The following is a 23,238-nucleotide window of genomic DNA, read 5'->3' as shown; positions in this document are numbered from 1 at the left end:
CGGTGAACTGGATATGTGTAGCAAGGAACTGCAGATGCTGGTTTAAACCGAAGATAGGCACAAAATGCTGGAGTAACTCAGCTGGGATAGGCAGCATCTCCGGAGAGAAGGAATGGGTGATCAGTCTGACCCGAAACGTCACCCATTCCTTCTCTCCAGAGATGCTGCCTGACCCGCCGAGTTACTCCAGCATGTTGTGTGTCTATCCGCGGTGAACAGGAGTTGGTTGAGATGGGGCTAATTGTCTCCTCTTTCTCTTTTACTTTGCAGGTCATGCAGCCAAGCCGGGGCCAGGTAACTGTGTGGCCGTCTGCACCGGTAGGTATCACGCCCGTCTGACCACATTGTCACAGTAGGCTCGTTAATTTGTGCACAGATTGGGCAGTGCGGCCCAAACACACACTTCAGTAACAATTGCTCGGTGCTTTCTGCAAAGTAAGATTTTAAACCAAATTTCCTACAACTCCTGGTCTTTCCGGATTAGTCGTGAGAGTGATACAGTGTGGAAACAGGCCCTTCGGCCCAATTTACCCACACCGGCCAACAATGTCCCAGCTACACTAGCCCCACCTGCCTGCGCTTGGTCCATATCCCTCCAAACCTGTCCTATCCATGTACCTGTCTAACTGTTTCTTAAACGTTGGGATAGTCCCAGCCTCAACTACCTCCTCTGGCAGCTTGTTCCATGCACCCACCGCCCTCTGTGCGAAAAAGTTACCCCTCGGATTCCTATTAAACCTTTTCCCCTTCATCTTGAACCCTTGGTCCTCAATTCCCCTACTCTGGGCAAGAGATTCTGTGCATCTATGATGAACATTGATGATGTTCATGAGTTCTAGGAACAGAATTAGGCCATTCGGCCCATCGAGTCTTCTCCGCCATTCGATCACGGCTGATCTATCTTTCCCTCTCAACCCCATTCTCCTGCCTTCTCCCCATAACCCCTGACACCCTTACTAATCAAGAGTCTGTCAATCTCCGCCTAAAAACACCCATTGACTTGGCCTCCACATCCGTCTCATGGTGATTGGGGCAGGAAGCTGCCACCACTCTGTGTTTAGAGATACTGCATGGCAGAAAGTGGCAATCACTCCGACCACCGATCTCACGTTCAAAGTACTAGTTCTATGTTATCCCACTTTCTCGTCCACAACATACACTGCACACCAGGGGGAAATTCACAGAGGCAATTTAGCCGACAAACCCGCACGTCTTTGGAATGTGGGAAGAAGCCGGAGGAAACACACGCAGCCATGGGGAAGTCAGGGTTATGGGGAGAAGGTGAGAACATGGAGTTGAGAGGGAAAGATAGATCAGCCGTGATTGAATGGTAGAGTCGACTTGATGGGCTGAACAGCCTCATTCTGCTCCGAGAACCTTTGAACTTATGAAAACGTGCAAACTCCGCGCACACGCACACACACACACACGCACACGCACACACACACACACACACACACACACACACACACACACACACACACACACACACACACACACACAGTGACAGAGTGAGAGACACACACACAGACAGAGAGAGAGAGAGAGAGAGAGAGAGAGAGAGAGAGAGAGAGAGAGACACACACGCACACGCACACGCACACAGACAGAGACACACACACACACACACACACACACACACACACACACACACACACACACACACACACACACACACACACACACACACACACACACACACACACACACACACACACACGTCTCTGGCGCTGTGAAGCAGCAACTCTACCGGCCACGACAGGCCAGAGTAACTCAGCGGGCCAGGGAGCATCTCTGGAGAAAAGGAATGAGTGATTCCCTTCTTCAGACTTCTCAACCCTTCTTTCCTCCATAGATGCTACCTGACCTGCCGAGTTACTCCAGGGATTTGTGCCTCTCCGGTATTATCTGTGTTGGAATGAACGGCAAATGTTGGTTTAAACCAAAGATAGACATAAAAAGCTGGAGTAATTCAGCGGAACGTGCAGCATCTCTGGAGAGAAGGAATGGGTGACGTTTCAAGTCGAGACCCTTCTTCAGACTGAAGAAGGGTCTCAACCCGAGATGTCTGTCTGAAGAAGGGTCTCGATCCGAAACGTCACCCATTCCTTCTCTCCAGAGATGCTGCCTGTCCCGCTGAGTTAATTCGGTATTATCTGATGGTACAGGTGACAATAATAAATTCGAGCCTGGAGCCAGGGCACAATAGACAATAGGTGCAGGAGGAGTCCATTCGGCCCTTTGAGCCAGCACCGCCATTCAATGTGATCATGGCTGATCATTCTCAATCAGTACCCCGTTCCTGCCTTCTCCCCATACCCCCTGACTCCGCTATCCTTAAGAGCTCTATCTAGCTCTCTCTTGAATGCATTCAGAGAATTGGCCTCCACTGCCTTCTGAGGCAGAGAATTCCACAGATTCACAACTCTCTGACTGAAAAAGTTTTTCCTCATCTCAGTTCTAAATGGCCTACCCCTTAAACTGTGGCCCCTTGTTCTGGACTCCCCCCAACATTGGGAACATGTTTCCTACCTCTAACGTGTCCAACCCCTTAATAATCTTATACGTTTCGATAAGATCCCCTCTCATCCTTCCAAATTCCAGTGTATACAAGCCCAATCGCTCCAGCCTTTCAACATATGACAGTCCCGCCATTCCGGGAATTAACCTAGTAAACCTACGCTGCACGCCCTCAATAGCAAGAATATCCTTCCTCAAATTTGGAGACCAAAACTGCACACAGTACTCAAGGTGCAGTCTCACTAGGGCCCTGTACGACTGCAGAAGGACCTCTGCTCCTATACTCAACTCCTCTTGTTATGAAGGCCAACATTCCATTGGCCACGTTTTGAGCAGTGTGCTTCACAGGGTGTTCTCTGCCTCTGCAGTGCCCCGCAGGGTCAGTTCCCTCTCCCCACACAGACGGGCCAGTGGGGCGTGTCCTCAGGCTCACTGAATGAAGAGACGACAGACGTACATTAGTCGCTCAAAACGGCTTGTGTAAAATGAAGTCAATGCTAGATTAGTCTAGCCCTGCAACAATCCCTCCAGTCACTGGGGCAAGCTGCGTGGCACTTCAAAGTGAAAGGAAAATGATTAATGTAGACTCACGTTCTTGTTCTGAATTACCATTCATCATTATTAGTGTGTCCACTCTAGCTCGGTGTAGTTTTATACACTCCTGATTCTTATTGGCATTACCCTTTGAAATAAAGTAGGGGAAAAAAAACTGCAGATGCTGGTTTAAATCGAATGTTAGACACAAAATGCTGGAGTAACTCAGCGGGTCAGGCAGCATCTCGGGAGAGAAGGAACGGGCGATGTTTCGGGTCGAGACCCTTCTTCAGACTATCTTCCTGTCTCCACCTATATCCTTCCTTTGTCCCGCCCTCCTGACATCAATCTGAAGAAGAGTCTCGACCCGAAACGTCATCCATTCCTTCTCTCCTGAGATGCTGCCTGACCCGCTGAGTTACTCCAGCGTTTTGTGTCTACATTCCTTTGAAATAAATCCCCTTTATTATACTGTCACATACTCCGATTCCTGCCATGACTGGCTGGCTCCTTTGAAATAAATTCATGTTATAAAAGTGTTACATACGCCAATTCTTACCGTGACTACCCCGTCTCTGGAATAGATTTCTTTTTTATTATTCGAGAAGCCAAGAACTGGAGATGATGGAATCTTGAGCAAAACACAAAGTGCTGGAGTAACTCAGCGAGGTCAGGCAACGGAATCCCTCGCCCCGACTCTCAGTCTGAGGGAGGGTCTCGACCCGAAACGTCACCCATTCCTTCTCTCCAGAGATGCTGCCTGTCCCGCTGAGTTACTCCAGCATTTTTGTGTCTATCCATGGAGGGATGTTTCGGGTCGGGACCCTTCACCAGGCTCAACGTGACCACCCTGAAATGTCACCTATCCATTTTCTTCCACAGATGCTGCCTGACCTATTGAGTAACTCCAGCACTTGTTGTTTCCCCTGCTTTTATTACAGTTGTCTGGCTGCATTTTTTAAATGCCTCATTTTATGTGCTCTTGCCAAGCTATTTAATATTCTGTAGGCTCTGCTAAAATCCTCATTCAAATGCACGGCACAACCATGTGTGTATATATATATATCCCGGTTGCGTGACTAAATCTTGTACTGAAAACCAATTGCAGTTGAATCGAGTAAACAATTTTTGCTGAGTACTAAAAATAGAAACACTCGGCGGGTCGGGCAGCATCTGTGGAGAGGGAAACGGTCTAGCACGGAATGGTGATCTTTGAACAGAAACCCGAAACCTTCATGTAACTGGGCAGTAGTTACTGGTAGAGCTCCTGTCTCCCCGTGCCAGCGACCAGGGTTCGATCCTGACCTCGGGTGTTGTCTCTGTGGAGTTTGCACGTTCTCCCCGTGACTGCGTTGGTTTCCTCTGCCTGTATTCAAGATAGAGCTAGATAGAGCTCTTAAGGATAGCGGAGTCAGGGGGTATGGGGAGAAGGCAGGAACGGGGTACTGATTGAGAATGATCAGCCATGATCACATTGAATGGCGGTGCTGGCTCGAAGGGCCGAAAGGCCTCCTGCTGCACCTATTGTCTATTGTCTATTGCTTCAGTTTCCTCCCACATCCCAAACACGTGCGGGTTTTTGTAGGTTAATTGGCCTCTGTACAAATTGCCCTCTTGTGCGTAGATAGTGGATGAAAAAATGGAATATCATTGAACTAGTGTGAACAGTGGGCCAAAAGGCTTGTTTCCATGCAGTAACTCTAAACTAAACTGATTTCACAGTCTGGTGTAGGAAAATAACTGCAGATGCTGGTACAAATCGAAGGTATCACAAAAAGCTGGAGTAACTCAGCGAGTCGGGCAGCATCTCAGGAGAGAAGGAATGGGTGAGGTTTCGGGTCGAGACCCTTCTTCAGACCCAGGTCAGGCAGCATCTCGGGAGAGAAGGAATGGGTGTCCTCGGTGAGTTTGCTTTTTTTGAGGGTGGGAGTTGAGGGGAGGAGTGGCATTAGTGAGCATTTACAGTTGGGCCAGTCAAGGAAAATTGGAGGGCTTGATGTAAGGGCAATAGCCATCCCCAGCAGCATTGGTAGACACGCATATATCATGCTTTCTGTTTTCAATGGTATGACATTTTCATTGAAACGCTATCAGTTCATATTAGAGTGAGCTGAATGTATTCCTTTAATATCACCTTCATTTTGAAAGCACAAAAAGATATCAGTCATTGGCAAGTCTAGACTGTTTTATTGTCAGATGCCCTGAAGCAAAACAATGAAATTCTTACTTGCACAATATATATATATATATAAACGTAATAAAGTAGGAAAAAACCCCCTGCGGATGCTGATTTAAATCAAATGTAGACACAAAACGCTGGAGTAACTCAATAGACAATAGACAATAGGTGCAGGAGGAGGCCATTCGGCCCTTCAAGCCAGCGCCGCCATTCAATGTGATCATGGCTGATCATTCTCAATCAGTACCCCGTTCCTGCCTTCTCCCCATACCCCCTGACTCCGCTATCCTTAAGAGCTCTATCCAGCTCTCTCTCTTGAATGCATTCAGAGAATTGGCCTCCACTGCCTTCTGAGGCAGAGAATTCCACAGATTCACAACTCTCTGACTGAAAAAGTTTTTCCTCATCTCAGTTCTAAATGGCCTACCCCTTATTCTTAAACTGTGGCCCCTGGTTCTGGACTCCCCCAACATTGGGAACATGTTTCCTGCCACTAACGTGTCCAACCCCTTAATAATTAACTCAGCGGGTCAGGCAGCATCTCGGGGGAGAAGGAATGGGTGACGTTTCGGGTCTCGACCCAAAACGTCACCCATTCCTTCTCTCCCGAGATGCTGCCTGACCCACTGAGTCACTCCGGCGTTTTGTGTCTACATTCCTTTGAAATAAATCCCCTTTATTATACTGTCATATGCTCTGATTCCTGTATGTAAATGTAGTATGTGTCGGAAGGAACTGCAGATGCTGGTTTACACTGAAGATGGACACAAAATGCTGGAGTAACTCAGAGGGTCAGTCAGAAAAGGAATGGGTGACGTTTTGGGTCGAGACCCTTCAAAATAGTACGCCATAAGAAACGACAAAAACGTTCTATATTTATATATATATATATATATATATATATATAGCAAAGACAAAACCAATGCCCCCCAGTCTATGTAGTTTGAAGGTTGTAGTGTTTAATAGCCTGATGGTTGTAGCGAGGAAGCTACTCCTGAACCTGGATGTTATAGTTTTTTCAGGCTCCTGTACCTTCCCACACTGGAATTTAGAAGGATGAGAGGAGATCTTATCGCAACGTATAAGATTATTAAGGGGTTGGACACGTTAGAGGCAGGAAACATGTTCCCAATGTTGGGGGAGTCCAGAACAAGGGGCCACAGTTTAAGAATAAGGAGTAGGCCATTTAGAACTGAGATGAGGAAAAACTTTTTCAGTCAGAGAGTTGTGAATCTGTGGAATTCTCTGCCTTAGAAGGCAGTGGAGGCCAATTCTCTGAATGCATTCAAGAGAGAGCTAGATAGAGCTCTTAAGGAAAGCGGAGTCAGGGGGTATGGGGAGAAGGCAGGAACGGGGTACTGATTGAGAATGATCACATTGAATGGTGGTGCTGTCTCGAGGGGCCGAATGGCCTCCTCCTGCACCTATTGTCTATTGTCTATTCCCGTTGGCAGGAGTGAAATGAGAGTGTGGCCGGGGTGGTGCGAGTCTCCGGCGATGCTGGCTGCCTTTCTGTCTAATCACTGAAGGTCCCAACCTGAACCATCGTCTGTTTCTTAACTCCACAGATGCCACCTGACCCGCTGAGTTCCACCAGCATTTTATATTTTTGCACGACATTCCATCATCTGCAGTTTCTTGTGCCTCTGCCAGTCATTATCCCTTTTTAAAATCTAGAATAAAGGAATCACAAATTCACATTATGTGCCATTTATTATTGCACAGTTTTAAAAGTACCATTTAAAAAATTAAGTGCTGTAGAGAGAGTCATACAGCATGGAAACGGGCCAATTGGCCCAACTTGCCCACGGTGTCCAGATTGCTGAAATGTTGTTATTTGTTTTAGGCACCAATTATCTGAAATACCAGAAAGGATTCCGGTATACCTACGAGTACACGACGGTTGGAAATACCTTCTTGCAAGGAAATTCTCATGACAGTGGTGGGCTGACGGTTGAATGTTCGGTGAACATCGATATTCTTGACAAGTGCCACCTCATCTTAACGGTAGGTTTTATGATTTGACCGTAGTCTTTGTTACCTTCAGCACAATGTTTTATTTAGTTTTAGCGTTTTAGTTTAGAGATGCAGCGTGTAAATGGGCCCACTGATTCCACGCCAACCTGTCGATCACCCGCATAGCATTCAGTCCGAAGGAGGGTCTCGACCCGAAACGTCACCCGTTCCTTCTCTCCTGAGATGCTGCCTGACCCGCTGAGTTACTCCAGCATCTTGTGATACCTGTGTAGCATTGCTATGTTGTCCTACTTCCAAATCCTACACACTGGGGGCAATTTACAGAAGCCATTTTACGTACAAACCTGCACGTCTTTGGAATGTGGGAGGAAACCGGAGCACCCGGAGAAAACCCACATGGTCACAGGGAGAAATGGGCAAACTCTGGACCAGTAGTCAGGATCGAACCCGGGTCTCTGGCGCTGTGAGGCAGCAGCTCTTTTGCTATCGGATGGTTGAGCGGGGGGAATATTGGATGGATTTTTTTTTTTTTTCAAATGCATTTCGACCGCGGGGACTTCCATCCCCTTGCGGGGACTGTGCGGGTCGGTCGGGGACGAGCTGTCTGTCCATGAGCGTGGGGAAGAGAGTGGAAGTTTTGTTGCCTCCATCACAGTGAGGGGGTGTTTGGAGTCACTGTGATGGACGTTTGTGTTGGGGTCATGTGTCTTGTGTTCTTTTTTTGTGTGTGACTGCTATGTAGTTTCGTTCGGTACCTTGGTACCAAATGACAAATAAAGCTCTGTTGAACTGTTGATATGTATGTGGCCACTTCATCTGTGTTCCGTCTCTCTTAGCTTCATGATGTATTGTACCTTTAGAGTTTAGAGGTATAACACGGAAGCAGGCCCTTCGGCCCACCGAGTTCCTGCCGTCCAGCGATCCCTGGGCACTATCTCTATCCTGCCCACACGGGCCAATTTACGATTTTGCCGAAGCCAATTAACCTAGAAACCTGTACGCCTTTTGAACTTTTATATTTTCAGCATTTTCGATTTGCTGATGAGCAATTAGATTGAATTGTACAAGAGAGAAGCTAACATACAAACCAGTTGAATGCAAGATTAGGACATTAATGTTTAATTTAACATTGAATATTAATGTTTGATGTTTCCTGTGTCTGCTCTTGCTAATGCTTGTCTTGGCAACGATCCGATGAAAGTGTTGTTTACTGAATGAGCGTCGTCCAGGACCTACCTAACTTTTAGTTTAAAAAAAAAATGATGTTGATTTGTATATTCAATCACTTGTCCATGTGCTGTACTTGGTGTAGCAGATGTAGTTTGCAAAACAGAATTTAATCGGACTTGCCTAACAAGGTCAAAAATGAATCGGAAAGCGTTGGAAAGCACTCAAAAAGTGCTGGAGTAACTTAGCGGGTCAGGCAGCATCTCTGGAAAACATGGAGAGGTGCCGTTTCGGGTCAGGACCATTCTTAGAAACATAGAAAATTGGTGCGGGAGTAGGACATTCGGCCCTTCGAGCCAGCACCGCCATTCAATATGATCGTGGCTGATCATCCAAGATCAGTACCCCGTTCCCGCTTTCTCCCCATATCCCTTGAGGCACAAAGAATTTCTTCAGGCACAACGATTTTGTGGCAGTGCACTGGAGTAGCACAGCGTGCCAGGCAGCTTCTGTGGAGGGAATGAATGTCTGAAGATGAATCCCGATCTGAAACGTTACCTATCTATTCCCTCCTCAGCTGCTGCCAGACCTGCTGAGTTACTCTAGCATTTTGTCTCGTGTAACAATACACTATTAAACAATGCAATATTAATATTTCACCTTGCAGCAACAGAAATAAGCACGGCTATTGCAGAATAATAACTTATCATGAGTCTGAAACTCTCCCGTCCATGACCCTAGTTTTTAGCATCGACACTGTCTTTAGTAATGTGTCCATGCCACATATTGGGTGCCAAAAATATTATACACATAGAAACATAGAAATTAGGTGCAGGAGGCGGTCATTTGGCCCTTCGAGCCAGCACCACCATTCATTGTGATCATCTACAATCAGTATCCTGTGCCTGCCTTCTCCCCATATCTCTTGATTCCACTAGCCCCAAGAGCTCTATCTAACTCTCTTTTAAATTCATCCAGTGAATTGGCCTCCACTGCCTTCTGTGGCAGAGGATTCCACAAATTTGTGGCGGCACGGTAGCACAGCGGTAGAGTTGCTGCTTTACAGCGAATGCAGCGCCGGAGACTCAGGTTCGATCCTGACTACGGGTGCTGCACTGTAAGGAGTTTGTACGTTCTCCCCGTGACCTGCGTGGGTTTTCTCCGAGATCTTCGGTTTCCTCCCACACTCCAAAGACGTACAGGTATGTAGGTTAATTGGCTGGGTAAATGTAAAAAATTGTCCCTAGTGTGTGTAGGATAGTGTTAATGTACGGGGATCGCTGGGCGGCACGGACTTGGTGGGCCGAAAAGGCCTGTTTCCGGCTGTATATATATGATATATGATATGAAATTCACAACTCATGAATAGGTGACGTTTTGGGTTGGGACACACTTCTGTGGACTAGCTTTAACTTGTTTGACTTGAGCGTACTGAGCAAAGAACTGTGTTGTCCCGAAACGTCGCCCGTTCCTTTTCTCCAGAGACGCTGCCTGTCTCCAACATATTCTGTGTCCACCTACTGAGCAAATAACTGATGGGGGAAAAAACGATCTACCAACGAGCTGTATTTGCTAATGTTATTCTTTGATGAGCTTTTGGCTCGAGACCGCCCCCAAAATAGGGAGGGGTGCATGGGAGCCAGCCTTTTACCGCAAAGCCAGACTTGACCACCTGCTGTCGGCTGGTCTCACAGCAGTGATGAATAATGCAATTTGGAAAAACGCTTTTGGTAGAATTTCAACAAAAGATTATAATGGGAACAATTGGAACTTGGACATTGTTGGGACTTTCTGATTCATTTTTAACCTTGTCTGGCAAGTCTGATTAAATTAAGTTTTGCAAACTGCCCCAACCATCTGTTACCCCCAAATACATACAACACCACGATGAAGAGATTGATGATACAAATCGACATTGTGGGGTTTTTTTCCCCCCTGTAGATAATCATGATTGATTGGGTTCAGCTCAATCCAGTTGCTCATCAGTAACCAGATTATGACCTGTTAATAAAACATTAATTTCCTGTTCTTTCATTCAAACCGGGTTTGTGCGTGAGTTTATCTCTTGTGCAGCGCATGGATATATGGTGGAGTTTCATTTACAGCCCTTCTATTTATTGTTGTATTTTGCCCTTAATTCAATTATGTTTAACTGCATTCCTGCTCGCATTCAATCCCAGGGTCACCTTTTATTGTCTACTTACAGCTGCTGGCTGTTTGCACAATATGTTTTTTGGCTTGTCTGTAAAAAGAGAAAAAGAGATTTAAAGCCTCTGCAAAAATGGATATTTCATTGGACTTCTTCAAATGCCATTAAATGTCAGACTGAATTATCATCCTTTTGAGTTTTGGCACTACACAGTCCCATATAAAGTCAAGTCAAGTCAATTTTATTTGTGTAGCACGTTTAAACACAGCCCACGTTGACCAAAGTGCTGTACATCAGTGCACAAAAGACGATTTAAAGTTTTGATCATCAATTTAAAAACAAAATTTATCTGAAGAAAATTACAAGCTGTAATCTTTAATGAGGCTTTGCTTGGAGATTCAGATACATTGTACTTTTCTGGTTTCTCATAAGTGGGAAGCTCTTAGTAGTGATGGTGTAATAGAGGCTATTACACTCCCACCCGTACCCTCCGCTCTGCTGCTGCCAACCTCCTGTCCCCCCCCCCCATCCGGACCAAACTCAGATCCTGGGGGGACAGGGCTTTCTCCATCGCTGCTCCCACCTTCTGGAACTCACTGCCCCAAACCGTCAGAGACTCCTCCTCACTCACCACATTCAAAACATCACTGAAGTCTCACCTGTTCAGCACTGCCTTCAACCACTGACCGTCACCTCACCTTTTGTCTCCTTTTTCTGTTCGTTTACTTATTTATCTATTTATTTTCTTCTCTATGTTCTAGAAATCCCTGTAAAGCGTCTTTGAGTGTTTGAAAAGCGCTATATAAATGTAATGCATTATTATTATCATCATATATCATATCATATCATATATATACAGCGCGGAAACAGGCCTTTTCGGCCCACCAAGTCCGCACCGCCCAGCGATCCCCGCACATTAACACTATCCTACACCCACTAGGGACAATTTTTTACATTTACCCAGTCAATTAACCTACATACCTGTACGTAATTATTATTATTATTCTTTATCAAGAAGGTGAATGTGGTAGACAATTATTTTTTCTGATTACAGTGAATAAATCTGCTACTGTCATACAGAAGCCCAACTTACTCACACCAACCAAGCTGCCCCATGTGTGCTAGTCCCACCTGCCTGTGTTTCAACCATATCCCTCTAACCCGTTCCTACCCACGTATACCTGTCACAAGGTCATAAGTGATAGGAGTAGAATTAGGCCATTCGGCCCATCAAGTCCACTCCGCCATTCAATCATGGCTGATCTATCTCTCCTTCCTAGCCCCATTCTCCTGCCTTCTCCCCATAACGTCTGACACCCGCACTAATCAAGAATCTATCTATCTCTGCCTTAAAAAAATATCCACTGACTGCCTCCACAGCCTTCTGCTGCAAAGAATTCCACAGATACACACAGATTGCTATAGTACCTGCCTCTTCTCCCTCCTCCGGCAGCCCATTCCACACACCCACCATCACCTTGTGTGAAAGGAATTGCCCCTCAGCTTCCCATTAAATCTTTCAAGAACCAGAGGGCGTAGGTTTAAGGAGAGAGGGGCTCATCTTAAACCTATGTATTAGGGTTCTTAATTCCCCTGGGCAAAATGCCTTCTGATTTTGTTTTCTCTAGTGTGCTCGGTTCACAGTTACTTCTGCGTGAATTAATGATACATGCTGTCACCTTTCGATAGGTATGAATATAAATATCCCATTCCCAGGCTAACATATGGCTTTCCCCACTGGAAATGAATAGCCATTCTATTGCTGGTTGGCAACAGACGGTCATGATGTAGCCATCAGCCTTGGCCTTGCTGGACTACCGAGGGAGAGACTGGGGTCTCTTCTTCACTTGTTGTGTTGCAACCTGTGCTGCTATTGTACTTGGAAAGCAATGTTACTTCCCTTTGCTGGAATATCCTAACAATTCTCCTTGTTAGTTTTACACTTGGCTGAGGTCCCAGATGCCCATAGAAGTAGGCCATTTGGCCCACTTAGCCAGCACCACCGTTCAGCATGATCATGACTGATCATCCAAAACCAGTACCCTGCTTTCTCCACATAATCCCTTGATTCGGTTAGCCCTCAGAGCTATATCTAACTCTTGAATACATCCGGTGAATTGGTCTCCACCGCCTTCTGTAGCAGAGAATTCCACAGATTCACAACTTTCTAGGTGCAAAAAGGTTTTCCTCATTGCAGTCCTAAACGGCTTACCCTTTATTCTTGTCCAAAATGGCCGACCCCTTATTCTTGTCCAAAATGGCCGACCCCTTATTCTAGTCCAAAATGGCCAACCTCTTATTCTTGTCCAAAATGGCCGACCCCTTATTCTTGTCCAAAATGGCCGACCCCCTTATTCTCGAGGGCTTTCAGAAATGAGGGAAGAAATATTGACAGAGGATTAGCAGAACCTTCATTTCTGAACGATCGATTTCTGTTTTCAGCTCGGGCAAACCAAGATTAAAGGATCGATGTCAAACAAGGAAGAGCTTGTTCCAGGTCACGAGAAGCTAAGGTATAATCCTCTTACGTTTTAAAAAAAGAAATACGTTTTTCTTTTTAAACATTAACATTGCATTTTTGACTTCTCCTAGTTTGGTGCAGGTCTGTGGTGCTGAGAGATGGCCGTCCCTTTACATTTAGCAATAATAAAGTCACGGGTAATTGCAGTTGTTCTGTGATATGCTGAATACCATGGTTAAGGCTAGATAGATCAAATGTTAACTGATACACCGGGAACTGCAGTCTGAAGAAGAGTCCCGACCCGAAACATCAACAACTAAATTCCTCCACAGATGCTACCTGACCCACTGAGTTCCTCCAATGGTGTTCTATTTTGCCCAAGGTCCATTGCTGGAGGAACTCAGCGGGTCTGGCAACATCTCTGGAGAAAAGGAATAGGTGACTTTTCGGGTCGAGACTCTTCTTCAGACCCGAAACGTCGCCCATTCCTTTTCTCCTGAGATGCTGCCTGACCCCCCTGAGTTAGAAACATAGAAAATAGGTGCAGGAGGAGGCCATTTGGCCCTTCGAGCCAGCACCGTAAAGTTACTCTGGTATTTTGTGTATCTTTGGTGTAAACCAGCATCTGCAGTTACTTCCTACAAATTGATTCTTGTTACTGGGGCGAGGGAAGGTGGAAACTATGCTCTGTCCTTTCTCTACTGGAGAGTCTAGAACTAGAGATCCTAGCCTCTTAAAGGACGTTCTTTTAGGAAGGAGATGAGGAAGGGTTCTCATTAAAACCGACTGAATATGAAAGGCGTAGATAGTGGATGTGGAGCGGATGTTTCCTGTAGTGGGAGAGTGTTGAACCAGAGGCCACAGCCTCGGAATAAAAGGACGTATCCTTAGATAGGAGATGGGGAGGAATTTCTTTAGCCAGAGGGTGGTGAATCTGTGGGATTCATTGCCACAGAGAGTGGTGGAGGCCAAGTCATTGGGTACTTTTTCACCCAGAGAGTTGTGAATTTGTGGAATTCTCTGCCGCAGAGGGCAGTGGAGGCCAATTCACTGGGTGAATTTAAAAGAGAGCTAGATAGAGCTCTAGGGGCTATTGGAATCAGGGGATATGGGGAGAAGGCAGGCACGGATTATTGATTGTGAATGATCAGCCATGATCACAATGAATGGAGGTGCTGGCTCGAAGGGCCAAATGGCCTCCTCCTGCACCTATTTTCTATGTCTATGTCTATTTTTAAAGTGTAGATTGACGGTTCTTGATTAGCAAGGGTGACGAAGATGATGGGAAGAAGGAAGGAGAATGGGATTGAGAGGGAAAAATAGCTCAGCCACGATCGAACGGCAATACAGACTCGATGGACCAAATAGCCTAATTGTGCTCTTGCATTTTGTGATCCTGTAATTTCCTGTGGAGCCTTGCAAGGGCTCAGCACTCAGTAATCAGGTGGAAAATACTAAAGGTTTTTCAAGCTTGTGAGAAAAGAACTTTGTAACGGTAGGCCTGAGCTGGCAACCTGTGCCCTAGAGCTAGGTACACCAACAAGAGAAAGATTCAACATTAAACCCAGTCGGGTCTCTCATCTAAAGTATATTTCACCCTACTTTCAGACAGCGAGAGAGAGCTGGCAGAATTAAAGCGATTCGCTGATTCTCTCACCTCCTAGTTCTGTTGGGGATTTTGAGCCCACTTTTGGGGCTCCACAGTGGCGCTAGAGTTGCTGCCTCACAGCGGCGGAGACCCAGGTTCGATCCTGACTACGGGTGCTGTCTGTTCGGAGTTTGCACGTTCTCCCTTTGACCACGTGTGTTTTTCTCTGGGTGCTCCGGTTTCCACCCACATTCCAAAGTCGTACAGGTTTGCAGGTTAATTGGCTTCTGAAAATTGTTCCTAGTGAGTCGGATAGAGTTAGCGTACGGGAGATCGTTGGTCAGCATGGACTCGGTGGGCTGAAGGGCCTGTTTCCACGCTGTATCTCTAAACTCAACTAAATACCATTACAGGAATAGACAATAGACAATAGGTGCAGGAGGAGGCCATTTGGCCCTTCGAGCCAGCACCGCCATTCACTGTGATCATGGCTGATCGTCCACAATCAGCACCCCGATCCTGCCTTCTCCTCATATCCCGTGACTCCACTGTCATTAATTTGGGCAATCCGATTCCTAGATTGTAAAGTGTAAACGTGAACTTATTTTGGATCCACTGACTTTATGTAAGTGGATTTTGCAGCTGTGATTCCAGAGAGTCCATAGTTGAAGATAAGTAACTGGGATGATTCTGAGCGGAAGTGGTCCCAAATTCAAGAGAGAGCTAGATAGACCTCTTAAGGATAGCGGAGTCAGGGGGGTATGGGGAGAAGGCAGGAACGGGGTACTGATTGAGAATGATCAGCCATGATCACATTGAATGGTGGTGCTGGCTCGAAGGGCCGAATGGCCTCCTCCTGCATCTATTGTCAAATGATGAGTCTGATGTGACAGTAATGGGCAGATAGCGACCGTCCAATGAATGGTCTCGACCCCAAACGTCCCCCATTCCTTCTCTCCAGGGATGCTGCCCGTCCCGCTGAGTTACTCCAGCTTTTTGTGGCAGGAGTGGATGTGTGCGGCTGTTAGTGGGGTGGGGCTGGTGGGGGGGAGAGCCTGTGGTCTGTCACTACTCTGGAGGGGAAGTTGTGGGTCTGGCAGCGCTGTGGAATTTCTCCTGGTATTTGGCCCACTGCCCTCCCTCTGTCGGCAGCGAGGGAACGATTGAAGTCCTGTGACAGTGCTGAGATGTACTACCGTGTCGGGGCCAGTACTGACCTGCATAACTTTGTAACCAATACGTTTAGTCATTCAGCGGGACAGGCAGCATCTCTGGAGAGAAGGAATGGGTGACGTTTTGGGTTGAGACCCTTCTTCAGACTGAGAGTCGGGGGAGAGGGAGACACAGAGACAAGGAAGGCTACGATCTGAAGATAGATACAAAGTGCTGAAAATAACTTAGCAGGTCAGGCAGCATCTCTGGAGAAAAAGGCAAGTGACATTGTGGAGCTGGACCCTTTTTCAGTATAATTCTGAAGGACGTTCTTTTAAGAAGATGAGGATAAATTTCTTCAGTCAGAGAGTGGCGAATCTGTGGAATTCTTTGCCACAGAAGGCTGTGGAGGCCAAGTCAGTGGATATTTTTAAGGCAGAGATAGATAGATTCTTGGTTAGTTCGGGTGTCAGAGGTTATGGGGAGAAGGCAGGTTAGGAGGGAGAGATAGATCAGCCATGATTGAATGGCAGAGTAGACTTGATGTTACGAATGGCCTAATTCTACTCCTATCAATTATGATCTGAAATGTCCCCCATTCCTTCTCTCCAGAGATGCTGCCTGTCCCGCTGAGTTACTCCAGCATTTTGTGTCTATCTTCGGTTTAAACCAGCATCTGCAGTTCGTTTCTTGCACGTTTAATCATTCGTTTGCCTGTCTTTCTCCTTGGAGCATTTAGCAGTCTGTAGTACTGGCAGCAGCGATGCTAAATAAACAGGACCAGGGAGAGATGTCAAGCTGTTTGATGCTGAACAAAAGTGTCACATCAAGCTTGTTTTTGTTTGTCTCCAGGTAATATTGATATTGTTTGAACGCAATATTCAATGAATCGTTGTTCATTGAAACTTGTAGAATAATGAAGGGCATTAGAGTGGATGTGGAGAGAATGTTTCCACTGGCGGGAGAGTCTAGGACCAGAGGTCACAGCCTCAGAATTAAAGGGGGCTCTTTTAGAAAGGAGGCGAGGAGGAACTTTGGTCAGAGGGTAGGTAATGTGTGGAACTCATTGCCACAGAGGGCTGTGGAGGCCAAGGCACTGGATATTTTTAAGGCAGAGATAGGCAAATTCTTGATTAGAACGGGTGTCAATAGACAATAGACAATAGGTGCAGGAGGAGGCCATTTGGCCCTTCAAGCCAGCACCGCCATTCAATGTGATCATGGCTGATCATTCTCAATCAGTACCCCGTTCCCGCTTTCTCCCCATACCCCCTGACTCCGCTATCCTTAAGAGCTCTATCTAGCTCTCTCTTGAATGTATTCAGAGAATTGGCCTCCACTGCCTCTGAGGCAGAGAATTCCACAGATTCACAACTCTCTGACTGAAAAAGTTTTTCCTCATCTCTGTTCTAAATGGCCTACCCCTTATTCTCAAACTGTGGCCCCTTGTTCTAGACTCCCCCAACATTGGGAACATGTTTCCTGCCTCTAATGTGTCCAACCCCTTAATAATCTTATACGTTTCGATAAGATCCCCTCTCATCCTTCTAAATTCCAGTGTATACAAGCCTAGTCGCTCCAGTCTTTCAACATATGACAGTCCCGCCATTCCGGGAATTAACCTAGTAAACCTACGCTGCACGCCCTCAATAGCAAGAATATCCTTCCTCAGTGTTATGGGGAGAAGGCAGGAAAATGGGATTAGGAGGCAGAGATCAGCCATGATTGGTGGAGCAGACTCGATGGGCCTAATTCTGCTCCTATACCATGTGAACTTGTGGACGCTGCAGCATTCAATCTGCTTGTCAATTTACAATGTAGCTTTTTCTGCTGATCAAAATTGCCTTGTAACCAATTTGGCCCACCGGGTCAAACCAACGCCGACCAGCGATCCCCGCACACTAACACTATACTACACCCGCCAGGGACAATTTTTACATTTACACCGAGCCAACTAACCTACAAACCTGTACGTCTTTAGAGTGTGGGAGGAAACCGAAGATCTCGGAGAAAACCCACGCAAGTCACGGGGAGAATGTACAAAGCATACAGACAGCGCCCGTAGTCGGGATGGAATCCGGGTCTCCGGCGCTGCATTCGCTGTAAGGCAGCAACTCTACCACTGCGCCACCGTGCCTCATCTCCTTTCTAAAGGAACGTCCTTTAATTCTGAGACTATGACCTCTTGTCCTAGACTCTCCCACTAATGGAAACATCCTCTCCACAGCCACTCTATCCAAGCCTTTCGCTAAGCTGTATGTTTCAATGAGGTCCCCCCTCAGTCTTCTAAACTCCAGCGAGTTCAGGCCCAGCGCGACAAACGCTCATCATAGGTTCACCTACTCATTCCTGGATTCAGGTTCTGCACAGCGAGTATGGGATTTGGTTTCTGCCGTGACTTGGGTATGCTGCTGCCAAGAACAGGAAATTACAGTTCAAACGCTGGCCTTTATGAGGATATATATTGCGTGCGAGAAGCAGAGCTAATGTTATTTCTTCTGTCTTGCATTTATTGTTATGCAGATTTATACAATGGGCAATTTCCGGTCCAGTTCATGAATTCAAATACTGCAGATGTTTTGGATTTGTGCCTTTGTGGCAACACTACTATATCGGAAGGAATGGACTATGTATTCACCCACCCCAACTCAACTCAACTCAACTCGCCATCCTTTTATTCACAAAATGCTGGAGTAACTCAGCAGGTCAGGCAGCATCTCGGGAGAGAAGGAATGGGTGACATTTCGGGTCGAGACCCTTCTTCAGACTGAAGAAGGGTCTCGACCCGAAACGTCACCCATTCCTTCTCTCCCGAGATGCTGCCTGACCTGCTGAGTTACTCCAGCATTTTGTGAATAAATCGATTTGTACCAGCATCTGCAGTTATTTTCTTATTCAACTCGCCATCCTCACGGGTTGACTGGTCAAGCACTGAGTTACATGGGTTGTAAGTGGAACCCAAGGAAAAAATCCCTTCAAATTGAACGGCACACCACTGTTCAATAAAAGAGGGAGTGAATCAAGCACTTAGCTTCACATCAGTCCTAGGAGGCAAAGAGACAAGGGAATTTAGACTTTAGAGATACAGCGTGGAAATGGGCCCTTTGGCCTACCGAGTCCGCGCCGACCAGCGATGTGGGAGGAAACCGAAGATCTCTGAGAAAACCCACACAGGTCACGGGGAGAACGTACAAACTCCGTACGGACTGCACCCAGAGTCAGGATCAAACCCAGGTCTCTGGCGCTGTAAGGCAGCAACTCTACCGCTGCGCCACCGTGCCGCCTTCGATCGTATTTCACAAATTGGGACCTTTTACCATGATAACCAAAACATACTGTCCATGCAAGTGACGAAACGACCATAGTTTATGTACGAGTGGAAGTGTGCTTTCTTTAACATATGATTTATATATAATCTATATATATATATATATTATAGATTTGATATATAAATCTTTTGCATATCACCAGAATCTGAAGTGCACCACAAAGCTCTAGTAAATCGAGTCTGGTGAAATAAAAAAATGAAATGAAAATGCACACTGGCACAGTGGTAGAGCTGTTGCCTTACAGCGCCAGAAACCCGGGTTCAATCCTGACTACGGGTGCTGTCTGTATGGAGTTTGTATGTTTTCTCTGTGACCACGTGGGTTTTCTCCGGGTGCTCCGGTTTCCTCCCTCGTCACAATGATGTGCAAGTTTGGAGGTTAATTAGCTCCTGTAAATTGCCCCTAGTGTGTAGGATGTGAAGTGGGAGAACATGGGTCCAGTCTAGGGGTGATTGATGGCCGGCGTGGGCCACATGGCCACTTTCCATACTGTCCCTCTGAAACCTAAATCAATGGCTGCTTACCCTCTGCTTCCAAGCTCATGGGGGGACACTAAAAACACCACTCATTTGAAGTCAATGAACACCAGCTGAATAGAGGATTTAAAAAAAAAAACCCTTTAGTTTGTTGCAATCATGAGTTGCATTGGGCCCAAAGAGATAAGTTGGAGCCGTTGTCGTGGCAACGGGGACAGAGGCAGGGTGGCCCGAAGCAAGGAGGTTAGAGGTTGGGGGTGGGGGTCAAGTAGCCGAGGTCAGAGGTCACCTCCTCAGCAAAATTAGCATTTTCATGCCGGACATAACAAAACTCTCGCCGACAATTGTAATTCTGTGGTGGGGCAGATCGAGTGATTGTACAGGCGGATTGTAAGTGGTGCACCATGTTTATAAAGCGAGCACTTTGTCCATTGAGAGTTAAAGGTTTTTGCAGTGAGTTGACGGCACACTCAAAGATCGTTAAATATCTTGAATTTACCTTTTTATTGAATATTTTTACATTTTTATTATCAATTTTGAATAACTGCTTCTGCTTCTTGCTGTCAATGGGAAGGGTGGCACGGTGGCGCAGCGGTAGAGTTGCCGCCTTACAGCGCCAGAGACCCGGGTTCAATTCTGACTACGGGTGCTGTCTGCACGGAGTTTGTACGTTCAGGTTGTGTTCTCCCCGTGACCTGCCTGGGTTTTCTCCAAGATCTGTGGTTTCCTCCCACACTCTAAAGACAGACATGTTTGGGGGTTAATTGGCTTTGGTAACATTATAAATTGCCTCTAGTGTCTAGGATAATGCTAGTGATCGCTGTTCGATGTGGACTCAGTGGGCCGAAGGGCCTGTTTCTGCACTGTACCCCTGGAGTCCAAAGGAAAAATTTTAAGTGTTTGAAAATATGTAGCAGAGATAAGAGGGGTCCCGACCTGAAACATCACCTATCCATGTTCTCCAGCGATGCGGCCTGACCCGCTGAGTTACTAAAGCTTCAGTGTAAACCAGCATCTGCAGTTCCTTCCTAGAGATAGGAGATTTCATTTGGGAGACTTGACCTGATTGGTGCTATCTGGATTTCTTTTGTAAGTCGCCGACTGCTGGGAAGAGTACCTACAAATATTTAATGTTTTAAGTTGATGCGGACTTGCCTTGTACAACATCTGCTGTTAGACATTAATTCATCGCCTGGAGTCCAGCATTTACCGCATCTGACTGATTGAGCTGCCAAAAACATTTAGTGATTTTTCAAAGCCACAAAGTCTGGAATGAGGAAAGGGAAATAGCTCATTTTACAGAGCACCCAATAAAGATCGCAACATTGCACATCCGATGCAGATAAAAGCTGAAAATGTAATAAATCTAAAAGTTTAATTTTATTTTGAAATGTCAACTGGGGGAAATTGCAATCAACAGGCACGTACCCAATTCCTGAAACACGAAAATTTTCCCGGCTTTTTATATGCCTCAGTAGGTAATTTGAAAACTCATTTGTACCTGAAGCAGAAATACATCTCATCCTGAGGTTATACGAGTTTGGTTTGGTTTAGTTTAGAGATATAGCGCGGAAACATGGTCTTCGGCCCACCGAGTCTGCACCGACCAGCGATCCCCGCGCATTAACACTATCCTATACACACTAGGGACAATTTACATTTATACCAAGCCAACCTGTACTTCTTTTGAGTGTGGGAGGAAACCGGAGATCCCAGAGAAAACCCACGTGGTCACGGGGAGAACGTGCAAACTTCATACAGACAGCACCCGTAGTTGGGATTGAACCCAGGTCTCTGGCGCTGTAAGGCAGCAACTCTACCGCTGCGCCATTGTGCTGCCGGGTAACTTGGGTGACTGGATTATATTTTTTATTTCTGCAAATGTGCTGATTCAAAATGGTCTATGTTCCCATTTTGCCAACTTTTAAAAAAAAGTCTCTAAACCTCTACCGCCCTGTGGTATAGTGTGAAGCTTTCATTTCAAAAAAATCACAAATTTCCCCTGATTATATTAGATTAAAGGCTGTAAAACAATCCAAGCTATGGAGGACTGCTGGATTTGTGTTGGCAACTTTAAGTTCCCCTGCATTAAATGAAACAAAAAACATCCAAGGAAATCCGTATGTTACTCTAATGGTGCAGCTACAATACTTTTGAGTGTTGTGGTGTCATTACACATGTAAAATCAATGCCAATATTACTCAATGCAGAATAAAAGCCATCAGTTAGCATTAGTACACCCAAATTGCATCTTGACTTCAGTTTGCACTTGTGTGCATTTAATAATTTACAGACAAATATGGAAAGAATCCCAATTCTGGAACAACAAGTGCTTTTTTCCTTTCTCACTGTCGAGAAGACAATGCGATGAAAGTGAAATGAATTAGTGTAGTTCAAAAATAGACACAAAGTGCTGGAGTAACTCAGCGGGATAGGCAACATCTCTGGAGAGGAGGAATGGGAGAGGTCTAGTTCAGTTAGTTTATTGTCATGTGTGCCAAGATACAGAGAAAAGCTTTTTTGTTTTCATGCTAAGCTTTTTTGCTAAGCTTGACGACTGTAATGGATATTTGCTCATAAATTGTGCGCAAAATAATTATGCTGCTGTTCAAAAATGCCGTGTAAACTGAGGACTGTGTCAAAGAGTGTTTTGCATTGTGGTCTTGGAAGTCACCATCTTGACTTGTCCTTCATAGTACAATGAGGATTTTGTTTTAGGACAAATCCTAAATCCCCTTTAGGACAGGATAAATATCGCATTAATGTAGGACACAAAAAAGCTGGAGTAACTCAGCGGGACAGGCAGCATCTGAAGAAGTTTGACCTCGACCTGAAACGTCACCCATTCCTTCTCTCCGGAGATGCTGCCTGTCCTGCTGGGTTACTCCAGCTTTTTGTGTCTATCTTCGGTTTAAGCCAGCACCTGCAGTTCCTTCCTACACATTAATGTCGGAAATGCTAATAGAATTCTGACGCTGTGGATCAAAGTTACCTACCCTTTAGGGCAGAATTTCACCCTGAAGGGAGTCAGCTAGAGCAATGATCCACGATAGTGGGTAGGAAGGCTCATTGCCTTCCAGCAGATCAACAGCAATGAATATAATATCCCAAGCCTTCTTGAGAAGACTCCAGAGATCCTTCTAAAGAGTTATCAGTAAAGGTCTGTCATTTCCTTGCACAAATTGACTGGGCATAGTTTAGGACGAAACTGCAGATGCTGGTTTACACCAAGGATATACAGAAAATGCTGGAGTACCTCAGTGGGACAGGCAGCATCTCTGGTTAAATGGAATGGGTGATATTTCAGGTTGAGACCCTTCTCCAGTCTGAATTTTGTGACTGTTTTGGGTACAGTACAAGAAGTATAAGAAAATAACTGCAGATGCTGGTACAAATCGATTTATTCACAAAATGCTGGAGTACGTCACCCATTCCTTCTCTCCTGAGATGCTGCCTGACCTGCTGAGTTACTCCAGCATTTTGTGAATAAACCGATTGGGTACAGTTTAGCTTAGTTTGAAGATACTGCATGGAAACACGCCCTTTGGCCCACCGAGTCCACGCCGACCAGCAATCACCATGCACCCGTACACTAGTTCTAACCCACACATTTGGGACAATTTACAGAAGTGATATTTATCTTGTCCTAAAGGGGATTTAGGATTGGTCCTAAGCAAAATTCCTCATTGTACTATGAAGGACAAGT

The 23,238-nt window shown here is 45.8% G+C and overlaps 1 protein-coding gene across 1 annotated transcript in view; it reads left to right on the top strand.

The window, feature by feature from the left end:
- Positions 1–23,238, top strand: part of LOC144604175 (uncharacterized) — a 257,398-nt gene that overhangs the window by 2,036 nt on the left and 232,124 nt on the right. Inside the window, exons 2-4 of the mRNA XM_078418381.1 lie at positions 271–318; positions 7,080–7,240; positions 12,969–13,039. Coding sequence (XP_078274507.1) covers positions 271–318; positions 7,080–7,240; positions 12,969–13,039 — 280 coding nt within the window. The remainder of the gene's footprint in view (positions 1–270; positions 319–7,079; positions 7,241–12,968; positions 13,040–23,238) is intronic.

This window comes from Rhinoraja longicauda, chromosome 21 (assembly GCF_053455715.1).
Source record: "Rhinoraja longicauda isolate Sanriku21f chromosome 21, sRhiLon1.1, whole genome shotgun sequence".
Taxonomy (NCBI): domain Eukaryota; kingdom Metazoa; phylum Chordata; class Chondrichthyes; order Rajiformes; family Arhynchobatidae; genus Rhinoraja; species Rhinoraja longicauda.
The sequence above is the reverse complement of the archived record's forward strand: the minus strand, read 5'-3'. Positions and strand labels throughout refer to the sequence as shown.